This window comes from Daldinia vernicosa (assembly GCF_022497035.1).
Source record: "Daldinia vernicosa strain CBS 139.73 unplaced genomic scaffold F5Y00scaffold_22, whole genome shotgun sequence".
In the NCBI taxonomy this organism is placed as follows: Eukaryota; Fungi; Ascomycota; class Sordariomycetes; order Xylariales; family Hypoxylaceae; genus Daldinia; species Daldinia vernicosa.
The window spans coordinates 338,920-349,670 of record NW_025953938.1 but is presented as its reverse complement, the minus strand read 5'-3'; the positions used below and the strand labels follow the sequence as shown (position 1 = coordinate 349,670).

The 10,751-nt window shown below is 48.0% G+C and overlaps 3 protein-coding genes across 3 annotated transcripts; 1 reads left to right on the top strand and 2 right to left on the bottom strand.

Annotated features, from left to right (window-relative positions):
* The first annotated feature begins 408 nt into the window (after positions 1-408).
* On the top strand, positions 409-2,001 carry F5Y00DRAFT_73755 (small GTPase). Its single transcript, XM_048014085.1, has 3 exons — positions 409-1,414; positions 1,468-1,542; positions 1,609-2,001. The coding sequence occupies exons 1-3, from the start codon at positions 653-655 to the stop codon at positions 1,705-1,707; spliced, it is 936 nt and encodes a 311-aa protein (XP_047865027.1). The 5' UTR covers positions 409-652; the 3' UTR covers positions 1,708-2,001.
* An 881-nt stretch (positions 2,002-2,882) lies between these two features.
* On the bottom strand, positions 2,883-4,270 carry F5Y00DRAFT_236591 (uncharacterized protein). The gene is made up of 2 exons (XM_048007724.1): positions 3,750-4,270; positions 2,883-3,572 (listed from the first exon to the last, which is right to left on the bottom strand). Exons 1-2 carry the CDS (start codon positions 3,938-3,940, stop codon positions 3,020-3,022), a joined length of 744 nt encoding a protein of 247 aa, XP_047865026.1. The 5' UTR covers positions 3,941-4,270; the 3' UTR covers positions 2,883-3,019.
* Positions 4,271-4,465: 195 nt separating this feature from the next.
* On the bottom strand, positions 4,466-9,671 carry F5Y00DRAFT_236590 (TIP120-domain-containing protein). The gene is made up of 6 exons (XM_048007723.1): positions 9,485-9,671; positions 9,206-9,337; positions 8,811-9,126; positions 5,735-8,753; positions 5,350-5,688; positions 4,466-5,289 (listed from the first exon to the last, which is right to left on the bottom strand). The coding sequence occupies exons 3-6, from the start codon at positions 9,038-9,040 to the stop codon at positions 4,807-4,809; spliced, it is 4,071 nt and encodes a 1,356-aa protein (XP_047865025.1). The 5' UTR covers positions 9,041-9,126; positions 9,206-9,337; positions 9,485-9,671; the 3' UTR covers positions 4,466-4,806.
* Between the last annotated feature and the right edge of the window lie 1,080 nt (positions 9,672-10,751).

The following is a 10,751-nucleotide window of genomic DNA, read 5'->3' as shown; positions in this document are numbered from 1 at the left end:
ATCGTTAAGCATCCTACCTCGACTTTGCTCGACTTGGACTTTACATACCACCTTTCCACCCACTGCACGTCTTGACCTTCTTCAAGGCCCGCCTCAGGTACGAAAGGTATGTATGTATGCAAGAAACTATTACCTACTACCCTGGACAACCTTAGGTTAGGCATTCATCTGTTGGCGACCAAATTGTCAGTTGCTATCGCCTGAAATCCTGGGAAATCCTTGGGAAATTCTGGTCTTCGTCTTCCCCTTTCCCACCAGATTTGATATCTACCTACCTACCCACCTACATACCATCTGCATCTTGGGATCGACAGCCTAACCTTGACGGGTTGCCAGCTGAATTCATCTCCGTATAGATTATATACACATCAGAACTAACACGTATAGACGCTGAAGTTATCGTACCCAACATTCCTCATTACTTGTCGGAACCCTCGCTATTCATCCATTCCAAGACAACTCCGATGAAGTCAGATACGGGGCTAATCTGAGACCTTCTCATCATCTGTCCCGAGATTCGCCCACATTCCTTGCGTTTGAATATCGTCCGGCTCTCGTTTCTGCTTCGTCTTCTCCACTGTCGCCTTCCAATCTGGATTCGTCAACCCTCTCGGCGGGGTCCGGAGCCCAGTTCCACGACGCTTTAGATACAATGGACCAAGATCACATTGCCGCGCCTCTCCCCCACGATGTCAATGATGTCCAGGATGATACCCTTGTTGGTTTCGATGGGCCTATGCATATTGCGGGTGAATCGGGAGTTCGTGAACCTCACCATCGGCAATCGCGGTCCCTCGACCGAGGACTAGCCAACAGTGCGCACCCCGATGACATCGACCACAACGGCATCGACCCGAACGCTGTAGACCCCAGCACCCAGTTCGAGGCTCATCCGTATGAACCTCCTGCGCAGTCCTTGTCAAGACCTGCTTCGTCATCCGGTCCTGGCGAAAGGCACTACACCGGCGAGGCTCCGAGGGAGAGCAACGGTGCGGATCGCAATACCCGAAACCATGTCGTGATCAAGGTCGGCATGGTGGGAGATGCGCAGATTGGGAAGACATCTCTAATGGTGAAATATGTCGAAGGTAGTTGGGACGAGGATTATATTCAGACGTTGGGTGTCAACTTCATGGAGAAGACGATCAGCATACGAAATACCGAGATAACGTTCAGCATATGGGATCTAGGCGGCCAGAGAGAATTTGTCAACATGCTTCCCCTGGTTTGCAACGATGCGGTGGCAATACTTTTCATGTTCGACTTGACGCGCAAGAGTACGCTTAATAGTATCAAGGAGTGGTATCGCCAGGGACGAGGCTTCAACAAGACGGCGATTCCTATTCTAGTAGGAACGAAATATGACCACTTCGTTAACTTCCCGAGGGAGGACCAGGAAGAGATCTCGAATCAGGTAAGCTTACATGTGACATTGAAATAAGGGACTATAGCTTACAACCGATTTAGGCAAAACGGTTCGCCAAGGCGATGCGAGCCGCTCTTATCTTTAGCAGTACTAGTCATAGCATCAACGTCCAGAAGGTTAGTCCCATCTCACATGCGCCATCTACCTACCTTTTAGATGCAGCTATGCTAACCGTTCCTCAGATCTTCAAGATCGTCTTATCAAAGGCTTTTGATCTCAAGTGCACGATACCTGAGATCGAAAACGTTGGCGAGCCTCTCCTGCTCTACCAGTCGGTTTAATCTTGAGCTCAACCTACACCTTGTTGTGCTTATTAGAAGAGGTTCTACATGTTGATCTAACGCCTATTATAATTACACGCTTCCGATTCCTGCCGCCCCTTTACATTTTACGATATTCAACGGCCTTTACGACAATACGAGCTCCAGCCAGTTCTGGACCTATAAATCCTGTAGCTTTGCCACATGGCCGAAGCATGTTCTCGATACCTGACGACCAAGCCTTTCAGCCTCGGAACATTCGATGCTTTACCTTCTCGACAGCATTCCTTTGATGAGCTGACATAATAACGCCGAATCGTTAAGAAGACACATCTAGATACATTTCCTTTGTATGAACCGTCGCTAGGCGGGCTCGATTTGCACTAGGGTTTACAACATAGTTTCGCATTAAGGAGTACATGGACAATCTCGACTCGACTCGGAGAGGGCATTTGCCAAACAGGATCACCGGACGACAGATTGCCAGTCACCTTTTTTTTGGCATGGATAATCAACAAAAAATACACCCACCGTCGATCCTGAATTTGTCTTTTCGGTCACTTGGTTTTTTATTATTTCGGCCCGGAGGAGGGGGTTTGGAGGCCATATATGATTTTAATCACTAGTCGTTTGGTACGCAACGCAAGTTTGACGTTGTCGTTCCGCACGATGTTGGTTTTGAGCTTCACACCCAGCCTACCTACTTGCCCATCTTTGCACATCATCGCTGTATGTATGGTATACGGCAACATTACAATGCCGAGGAGGAAAAGAAGTCAGGAGAACGACGATGTCGGAACTACTACTACGAACTACGGTAGGGTAGTAAGTTAGCAGAAGAAGAAGAAGAAGAGAAATCAAGACTGATGAAAAGCAAGTCCTTGTCCCGTGCCGTGGTTCGACCTTGTGAATGCTGTTTTGCATATATATCTTTAGCTGAACTATATCCTATCGCTTGCTTCTCTACGGAGGAAGCTTAATACGCAGGTGCGAGTCGGACTGTCATAACTGTCATGGCAAGGGGAGTTTTTATTTAGCCGGCGTCGTATCGTAGTTCTATCCCATTTTCTCTAGCTCATGAGCAGTGTTACATAGAATTACACAGGGAAGAATACCTCCTCTCCCCTATCCACATCTATGCTGGGACCCACACACCTTTCGTGAATACCGCCATTCCCCATCTCCATCCCTCCCTCCCTGTTCTCTATCCCTCCCTCCCTGTTCTCTATAGTTTACAAAATATAGACCCCCCCATGCATATGAGCCTCCACTATGTAAGGACTTATAGGTACCCCAGAATCATCATCTTATTACATACATACATGAAAGAATCTTAAGCCGCCGGCCCACCCTTCTGCACGGCCTCCCCCTCGCCCTTCTGCGGGTCTTCGCGGGGGTGCTCGGCGGCGCCCTTCTTGGACGGGAGGTCGGACGAGCTGCTGGCGGCGCGCGTGTCCTTGTGCCGGATCATCTCCTTGTAGCCCCCCTGCGCCTCCTTCTTCTCCCCGTAGTTGGTCGCCATGTCGCTGTTGTCCGCGCTGGGGGGCGGGACTTGGCCGCCGGTCTGGCTGCTCGTGTGGGCGGCTTGGGGGTTGCCTCCTTCTTCGGGGAGCTGGTTTGTGGGAGGGGGGGATTCGTTGCTGTCGCTGTCGGAGTTGGTGTCGGATCCGGTTTCGGATTCGGGCGGCGTGGAGGCGGGAGTGGAGGAAGTGTCGGAGTCTTGGTTAGATTCTACGGCGGGATCTTTTTCTTCGACGACGACTGCTTCGACAAGGACTGGAGCGCCGCCGGGAGCGCCGCCGGGTGTGTGTGCGATGGCCTTTTTGGGCCCTCTGGTCATGAGCCATGCTAAGGCTGGGGCGGTGACGACGACGGAGGCGATGAACCTGTGGGTTGGTAGATGTTAGTTGCCTCGACGTTTTGTTTTTTTTTTTTGGTTTTCCCCTTCTTTTTTTAGTACGTATTTGCTGGTAAAATATTATATTTTTCCCTAAAAAAAAAAAAAAATTTACCCGGAAAAGTAAAAAAAAAAAAAAAAAAAAAAAAAAAAAAAAACTACTCACCAAGGCAAATCACTCGACAATTCCGCGCCCAAGCTTCCGGGAGGAGGAGGACCACTGGATGAACCACCGGAGAATATTCCTCTCCTCGTAGCTGAGCGTAGTACGGACTGCCGCTGAGCCGGCGCAGATGCAGCAGCTCGTCTACCGACGACGGCGCGCAGGGAAGAAGTAAAGACGCGAGCTGTCGACATTGTCTAGGTACCTTAAGTTATGTGATTCTTGGTGGCATAAGTAAGTGAAGTAAATGGACAAAACTCGATCTAATGCGAGAGAATTCCAAAGAAAGTTTGTTTCTTATGTAAGTCAGTCGGGTATGTCTCTTACGGTTCAGTCAGCCGAGGAATTCCGTATGATCTTGTGCTTGCCGAGAAAGATGGAAGATAGCTAGGTAGATATTACTATAGTTTAGCTTTAATTATCTGTTAAATTGAAATAGTAAAGCTATGAACCTTAAATACGTGATATCTATTTTAGAATATTCTCGCTTTCCGGTGCCAATTCCTCCGATGGCTTGGTGATTCCTTCTTCAAAGTCATCCATGTCATCTATTGAGGTCTCACTGCGTCCATCACCGGAGCTTGTGTGGGGCCTTCCCCGGTTAAAAAGGCACCATTTCCACTACTAGTCAGCTAGTGGAAACATCACTATTTCTTTACGTCATTGGAACGCAAATTATCCCCAATTGCCCAGTCCGAACTAAGGATAGCTTGGCCATAGCTCTTTTTACGCTTTTATCACTTTTATGTAATGTAACCTTTACTAAAAACATCTCATATCAACATGTCAACGTTATAAATGAAAGGCATTTTTTATCTTAACTATAATAGCTACCCGCTATCATAGAATAGCTAGTCTAAGCACTTGAATTACCATGAACCACTAGTTTAGGTAGTTAGTTGCGTATTACGTGCTCGAAAACAAACCATCAACCCTTCTCCGCGTGTAACAGGCACGGCAATACCTGTTACCAGATAGTCCGCGGATACGTAGGTAGGTAGTCTACATAGGCATCCCAGGTGCGATAGCTATATATTTTCTTAGGCGCCTCGAATTTCCCTTATGCGGCCATCTCCTTATTCTCTTCCCGCAGCGACTTCAGTTGCCGTTCGAAGTCCTTGTTGACCCATTCCCAATACTGTTGCCACACGGGGTTTTGCACTGTCTGTGACGCCGGAGCTTGTCCTACCGAGCTGCCCGGCCCACCACTTACACTGGGTAGGGTAGTCTTAGTTTTCTCGACCAGCAGGAGGGTAACGCGTAGCACGCTTTTAATGGCCTCTTCTTGCTTCTCTACCTCCTGCTTCACCGCGCCATCCCTAAGTTTCGTAGATAGCGTCTTCCTGTAGCATTCGGCGATCGTATCCAACCGCCGAGTCGTTTCTTCGGGATCGATCACGATCAACTTGCTCAGCATGAGATTGCAGAGGGACCGGATGTCATTCTCGTCGTTAAGGCCGGCGATGATGCGATCGTAGAATTCGAGAGAACTGACGCGTGAAAACGCCGTCTCCATAAGAGCGTAGAGAGTCTCGTATGCGCTCTAGACGAGATAATTAGTAACTTCAATCTAGTAGAGATGCACCAGACCGCAACTACTTACCTTGCGAACTTCTAACCCGTCATCCACCTGATGTTTGAATGGTCCCATCTGAACTTCGCGGATGAGTTCCGGTTTGATGACAGACTCTTGTATAACATATGGTATTAATTCACCCAGGTGAGGCAAAATAAGGTCTGGTTTGTTATGTGCCGCTGAATTTAAAGCCGTCATGCCTAGGCGGCGGATCTCCATGTCTTTATCCTTCAGAACGGTCAAGAGCATATCGAATAGCACCGTCTTCAGCATTAGATCGAACGACTCGTCGCTATCCGGGAGTGTGTATCGAAGCGCTTGTACAGCTACACCTCTAAAGGCCGGTGAAGGGTCTCCCAGAAGTTCCTTCAAAAGTTAGTAGCGATTCAAGAGTAAGTGTATTGAAGCATACCTGAAGTTTAGGAATATACGTCTTAGGCTCCATAATAGCCAATCGTCCGATGCACTCCGCGCATATCGCCTTATTATCATCAAGTTGAGATGCCGAGAAGAGTAGAAGCCAAATTTCGCTCTCATACGAGCTGATATCTGTTGACGATGCAATGGCCTGGTGGAGGATCTCTCTGATCGATTGGAGAAGTAGGTACTGTTGGCCGCCGGGCTGCTTGATTGCGTCAAGAATGGTTGGTAGAAATACCGACACATTCCCTGCGCCCGCACGCCCAAGAGCAACCGCGGCGGATACCGAGACTTTATCTGGCTCGTTGTGGAATTGCTGTAAGAAGATGCTCGGTTGGAGGCCAGACTTGGCTCCGAGCCGCAATCCAATTTCTCCCAATATCGCCAATGCAAGACTTTGCCTGGCGGTGTCAGGTGGCGTTTTGTTGCTTGACTTATTGAGCTCGTCGATAAAACCTTCGACGCTAACATCGACCTGACCGCCGCTCGCGACAAACAAAGCACCCGCAACTTTACCCACGACCGCGGGATCGCCTGCGACACCGACTTCTAGAACGCCACGCATTAACGGATTTCCTACACCCGTTTCACCAACGCTCGTCACAAGAGTCACAAAGGAATCTAGCGCTACGCCGGCGATATTCTTCTTGAGAAGTTCGCAAAGGGGCTTAATGAAAGTAGGCGAAGAGATCAACTGTGGATGTACTCGTTGAAGCTGAGCAACGACGAGTAGAGCGGGGCTCAAGAGATAGCTATCATTAGTAGAAATGACAGGCAATATGGCCGCCACGATCTCATTGGCCGTGACTACTTGGATCTTGTTACTAGCTGCCGGGGAAAGAACCAGGTGCTGTAGGGCTTGGATACTGGCAGCCCGGAGAGCGCGATTTGACTTTCGAAGTTGACCACAAAGCTCCAATGCAACCTGTTGGACCCAACTGGGGTCAAGGTCAATGGGCGGTAGAGAATGTGCCGCTACGTTGTCAATTGCTCGTACGGCGTATGGACGTGTCGTTTCGTTTCGTAGACGATCTAGAAGCAAGTTCAAAGCAGCCTGACGCTTATCGCTGGGAATAAGAGCGATTCCATCTGGGGATGAAGTTCTCGAGATTAATGTTCCAAGTGCTTGAATGGCCTTCTGGCGCACCTCAGTGTCGGCATCATTCGCGGAAGCACGATCTATTATGATCTCGTATAACTTGTGTAGCTCGGGCTTGTACTTATCAGTCGTAAGCCTTGCACGAGGCGGGGTTATAGCTTTAACGAGCTCCTCAGCTGTCCCAATGGCCTCGCTAGAAATTTTATAGAATCTGTCACGGACCGCAGAGACCACCCCCGCAACAATGCTTTCAAGGTAGCGCTGGAATAAGTATGATGAATGAGTCTTTGCTATATCACTCGTAAAGCGAAGGACCGCCACGCGTAGTGTAGTAGCAGTGGCTGACGCGGCACCCGATAATGTAGTCGATGTTGAACCGGTACTGCCTGTCATTCCTCTGGTAACGTCGATGATGGGTTGCATAACCTGGTCAAAATAGTCGGCCAGGCCGCCATTCTGCACCGCGATTAAATCATCTAGCAAATTGACTATCGCCTGCTTCGTGGCTATTTGTTTCCCTTTGAGCAACTTAGTTGCCGACTTGACAATTTGCGGCGTAAGTTTCTTAAGATCGGCGCGGGGTCCAGTCGGCGGAACTGATTCGCGAGTAGGTGAGGTAAGACCAGTAGCTCCAAGATAGGGAGCCTTGTTGGTGTATGTGATACCTCCGCTACTCTGTCTTCGACGCTTTCGATTCCCTCCAAGAGAATGCAGGAGCTCCTCATCGGTTGAGATAGATTGAATTACACCTTCTCCCGTCTTTCGAATTAAAAGCGCCACAGTCCCAATTATCTCGAGACGCACGCTTTCCTCCCGCTCGTCAAATCGCTTGACCAGCGGAGGGGCAATTTCATTATATAGGGTTCCCTTCTCGAGAAGATCGGTGCTTCGCGTAGAGATCAAGGTATAAAGGGCCTTTGCGGCACATCTGCGGACCTTCCAACTTGCGTCGTCATCGTCATCAAACCCGGCATCGTCATCAAACTCATCGTCTGCATCATCTTCGTCGTCATCTTGGGCGTCATCTTCCTCTTCCATATCTTCGTCTTCATCAACTGCATAATTAGGGTCAAACTTTGAATATCGAAGGCATGCTGCGATGACTTCATCGGTATAATCTCTCATTTGCAGACCACATGATGCCAAGAATGACTCGAGCGCAACCAAAGCCGCCTCTCGAACTTCGTTAAACTCAGGATGAAGTTGATCATTGCCTTCGCTTAGAGCATCGAGCTGGCTCTGTAACTCTTCCTGGCTAAGAGGTGATAAGACGAATTCGATAAGCTGAGGTAAGTACTCGCCGAATTTGTATGGGATCGACCGAGCAAGAGATCCCATTATAGAAATATAGAGACGGCGCATGACCGGACTAAGTTTGGGCTGTTTTAAGGCTTTCTGGATCTTCGTAACAAACCCATCGAGGACATCAGATGTAAGGTAAGGCGCAAGAATGGCGAGCGCAACAACCGCGCGTTTCTTCACGGGGGAAGGGGTGGATGCCCTTTCTAGGACCTGTACGACTACATCTTGCAGCTTTTCGACTTCCAGTGGCTGCAATAGGGGTCCGAAGCATCTAACCACCTCGATAAGTACGTCGACAGATTCTACGGTGGGATCTCTATTTTTGTCCAGTATACCGTGAGACTCGCCGGTCGCTTGCCTGAGAGCGTTGGAGGACGTAGGGTAGCCGAGGATACGTGGGATAAGGACACGGCTAACTATGTTATACGTCTCAATCACCTCTCGAGAAGGTGTGACTCCTCGAACCGGTTTCTGGAGCGACGAGATGGCGCTACGTAGAGCGAGGGAGGGTATCGAATTATCCACCGAGTTTTTTATCTCGACTGCACTGAGCTTGTCCAACGTAGGAGAGAGAACTGTGAGGGGAATTTTGGTAACCAGCGGGCCGATACTGCAGGGTCATTAGTACCAACTTCTGGGTTGCCTATAATCCACGATTTACACGTACCATTTGACCGCCAGGTTCTGCACCTCCCCGTTTTGGTCGTCCAAGGTCTTTATGACATTGTCGACGATACGTGATGAAGTATTATAATCGTGAGTTAGGAAATCCACCTTCTGTTTCGTGAGCATCTGATGAAGGTCATTTAACGACATAAAACGGAAGTCGGGATCTGGGTCGGCTAGTTTGGCCAAGAGCCCAGCGATGGTTTGTGAGCTTGGATTATTGACTGCCATGATGATGTACAGGCCGGAGGGGCCGTCGCGAGCCGGATCTCGGGATTCAGGGTGGGAATATATGGGGGGTGATGGAGATGGCGAGCCTAAGTTTTACTGTAAGTATTTGATATTAAGGAGGGGCAGAATTATATAAAAGTGGTGGTTCTTGGGTTAATTACTTGCCTCGTGAATTTGCCTGGTGAATCTGATTACGTCGCGGCGGTTTGGATTACCTCGTAACAGTAGAGATGGGTTCGGTATCTAACGAATCTTAGGGTGCGCGCCGAGACCAAGTAATATTTAACTAAGGTCTTCCTATGCAGAGTCAACAACTATATATGCCTATCAAGCTAATGGTGCGTTAATGAGAAACATCAGGTACCTAACTGCCTAGGATAGGCGAGGCGAGGCGTCCTAAGTAACGTTGTAAAAATAGAAGTAAAAGGAAATGGAATCACCAACCCTCCAAAGTCACAATCATGCTGTTAAAAACAAATCCATGTGCTTGCTGAACAAGAAGATAGGCGAAGAAGGATACGGGCAAAGAAGAAATATTGGTGATTGTTGACGTCGAACAGATGTTGAACAATGAATAAATGGTAAATGGTAAATGATAAATGAGGAAGCCGTGGATGGTGGGGTTTGTACCTGTCGTGCCTTAGGTATTGTACAATACATACCGTAGCTTCCCGTGGCAGCTGCGCCGTTACTCAGGTAGTTGGAGGGGTTCCAGATGTGGCCGTGCAACTTCTTGCTTTATTGTGGGTCTCAGGAGATACGTACTGTATTACAGCAAAGCCGTCAATCATCAATGTTACCTAATCTCATATGAGACTCTCTCATATTCACCCTCACACTCGATATTGACGTGACAGAGCATCTTGACTCTTGAGAGTATTGATACAGGTAATTTCATGGCTGCAGCTAGCTAAAGTATTACTCAATACTATAAATACATAAACTTTGAGAATGAAATAACTATCTAATAACTAACCATGTTACGAAACACCTCCAGCCCCAATAGTCCAAGACTTATTCTGAGTGTCCGGCTGTTATTTTCCTATGCTATATGGTATGACGGTGCTCCTAAACTTCTTGGAAGAGATAGGGACTTCACATGTACTTTCTTAATAGACAAAGATATCCTAATACCCAGGCTTGCGGGAGTATGAGAAGTGGGACGCGGTACGCGCTTGCGCGGGCGGGCACCAAACGCTGGCGTAGTGGTTGGGGTGGGTGTTGGGGAAAAAAAAAAAAAGAAAAAAAATAATGGAAAAAAAAAGGCGTGTTGAAGTGGCTGTCTGAGGAATCGAACCCCAGGGCCTAACGATGTTTCATAAGGATATTGCATAGGTATGCAGTAGAGTAGTTCTTAGGTATGGCGGATGTTTATGAATAATTCGCTAGGCCGTTCCAACACGGCCATTGACCATTTGTTAAAAGCCCTACATATTATATGGACTTATAAGTTTATTAACCCCTATTTGTTATTTGGACTTATAAGTTTATCTTCTATCTGGGAAAATACCGGGTGTGGAGGGTGGCGTGGTAGGATAGGATTCTGCTAGTAAAGTATCACGAAAACTAATATAAAATAGATTCAACACTCGTAATACAGTTTTCTTTTTGAGAAAGATATGATAAGAAATGGCAGTAATGTATATTCTCAAACTCTCAAACTAATCCATCGCAAACACGTCCCCCATATCTCTTCAATTATATTGATCCT

Excerpts from the sequence above, each read along its gene's own strand:
- F5Y00DRAFT_73755 (XM_048014085.1), top strand. The coding sequence starts at position 653 with ATGGACCAAGATCACATTGCCGCGCCTCTCCCCCACGATGTCAATGAT. Across the intron at positions 1,415-1,467 it reads AGGAAGAGATCTCGAATCAG|GCAAAACGGTTCGCCAAGGC; the intron begins GTAAGCTTACAT and ends CAACCGATTTAG. Across the intron at positions 1,543-1,608 it reads ATAGCATCAACGTCCAGAAG|ATCTTCAAGATCGTCTTATC; the intron begins GTTAGTCCCATC and ends ACCGTTCCTCAG.
- F5Y00DRAFT_236591 (XM_048007724.1), bottom strand. The coding sequence starts at position 3,940 with ATGTCGACAGCTCGCGTCTTTACTTCTTCCCTGCGCGCCGTCGTCGGT. Across the intron at positions 3,573-3,749 it reads TTGTCGAGTGATTTGCCTTG|GTTCATCGCCTCCGTCGTCG; the intron begins GTGAGTAGTTTT and ends ACCAACCCACAG.
- F5Y00DRAFT_236590 (XM_048007723.1), bottom strand. The coding sequence starts at position 9,040 with ATGGCAGTCAATAATCCAAGCTCACAAACCATCGCTGGGCTCTTGGCC. Across the intron at positions 8,754-8,810 it reads CAGAACCTGGCGGTCAAATG|TATCGGCCCGCTGGTTACCA; the intron begins GTACGTGTAAAT and ends ATGACCCTGCAG. Across the intron at positions 5,290-5,349 it reads ACGGGTTAGAAGTTCGCAAG|AGCGCATACGAGACTCTCTA; the intron begins GTAAGTAGTTGC and ends TATCTCGTCTAG.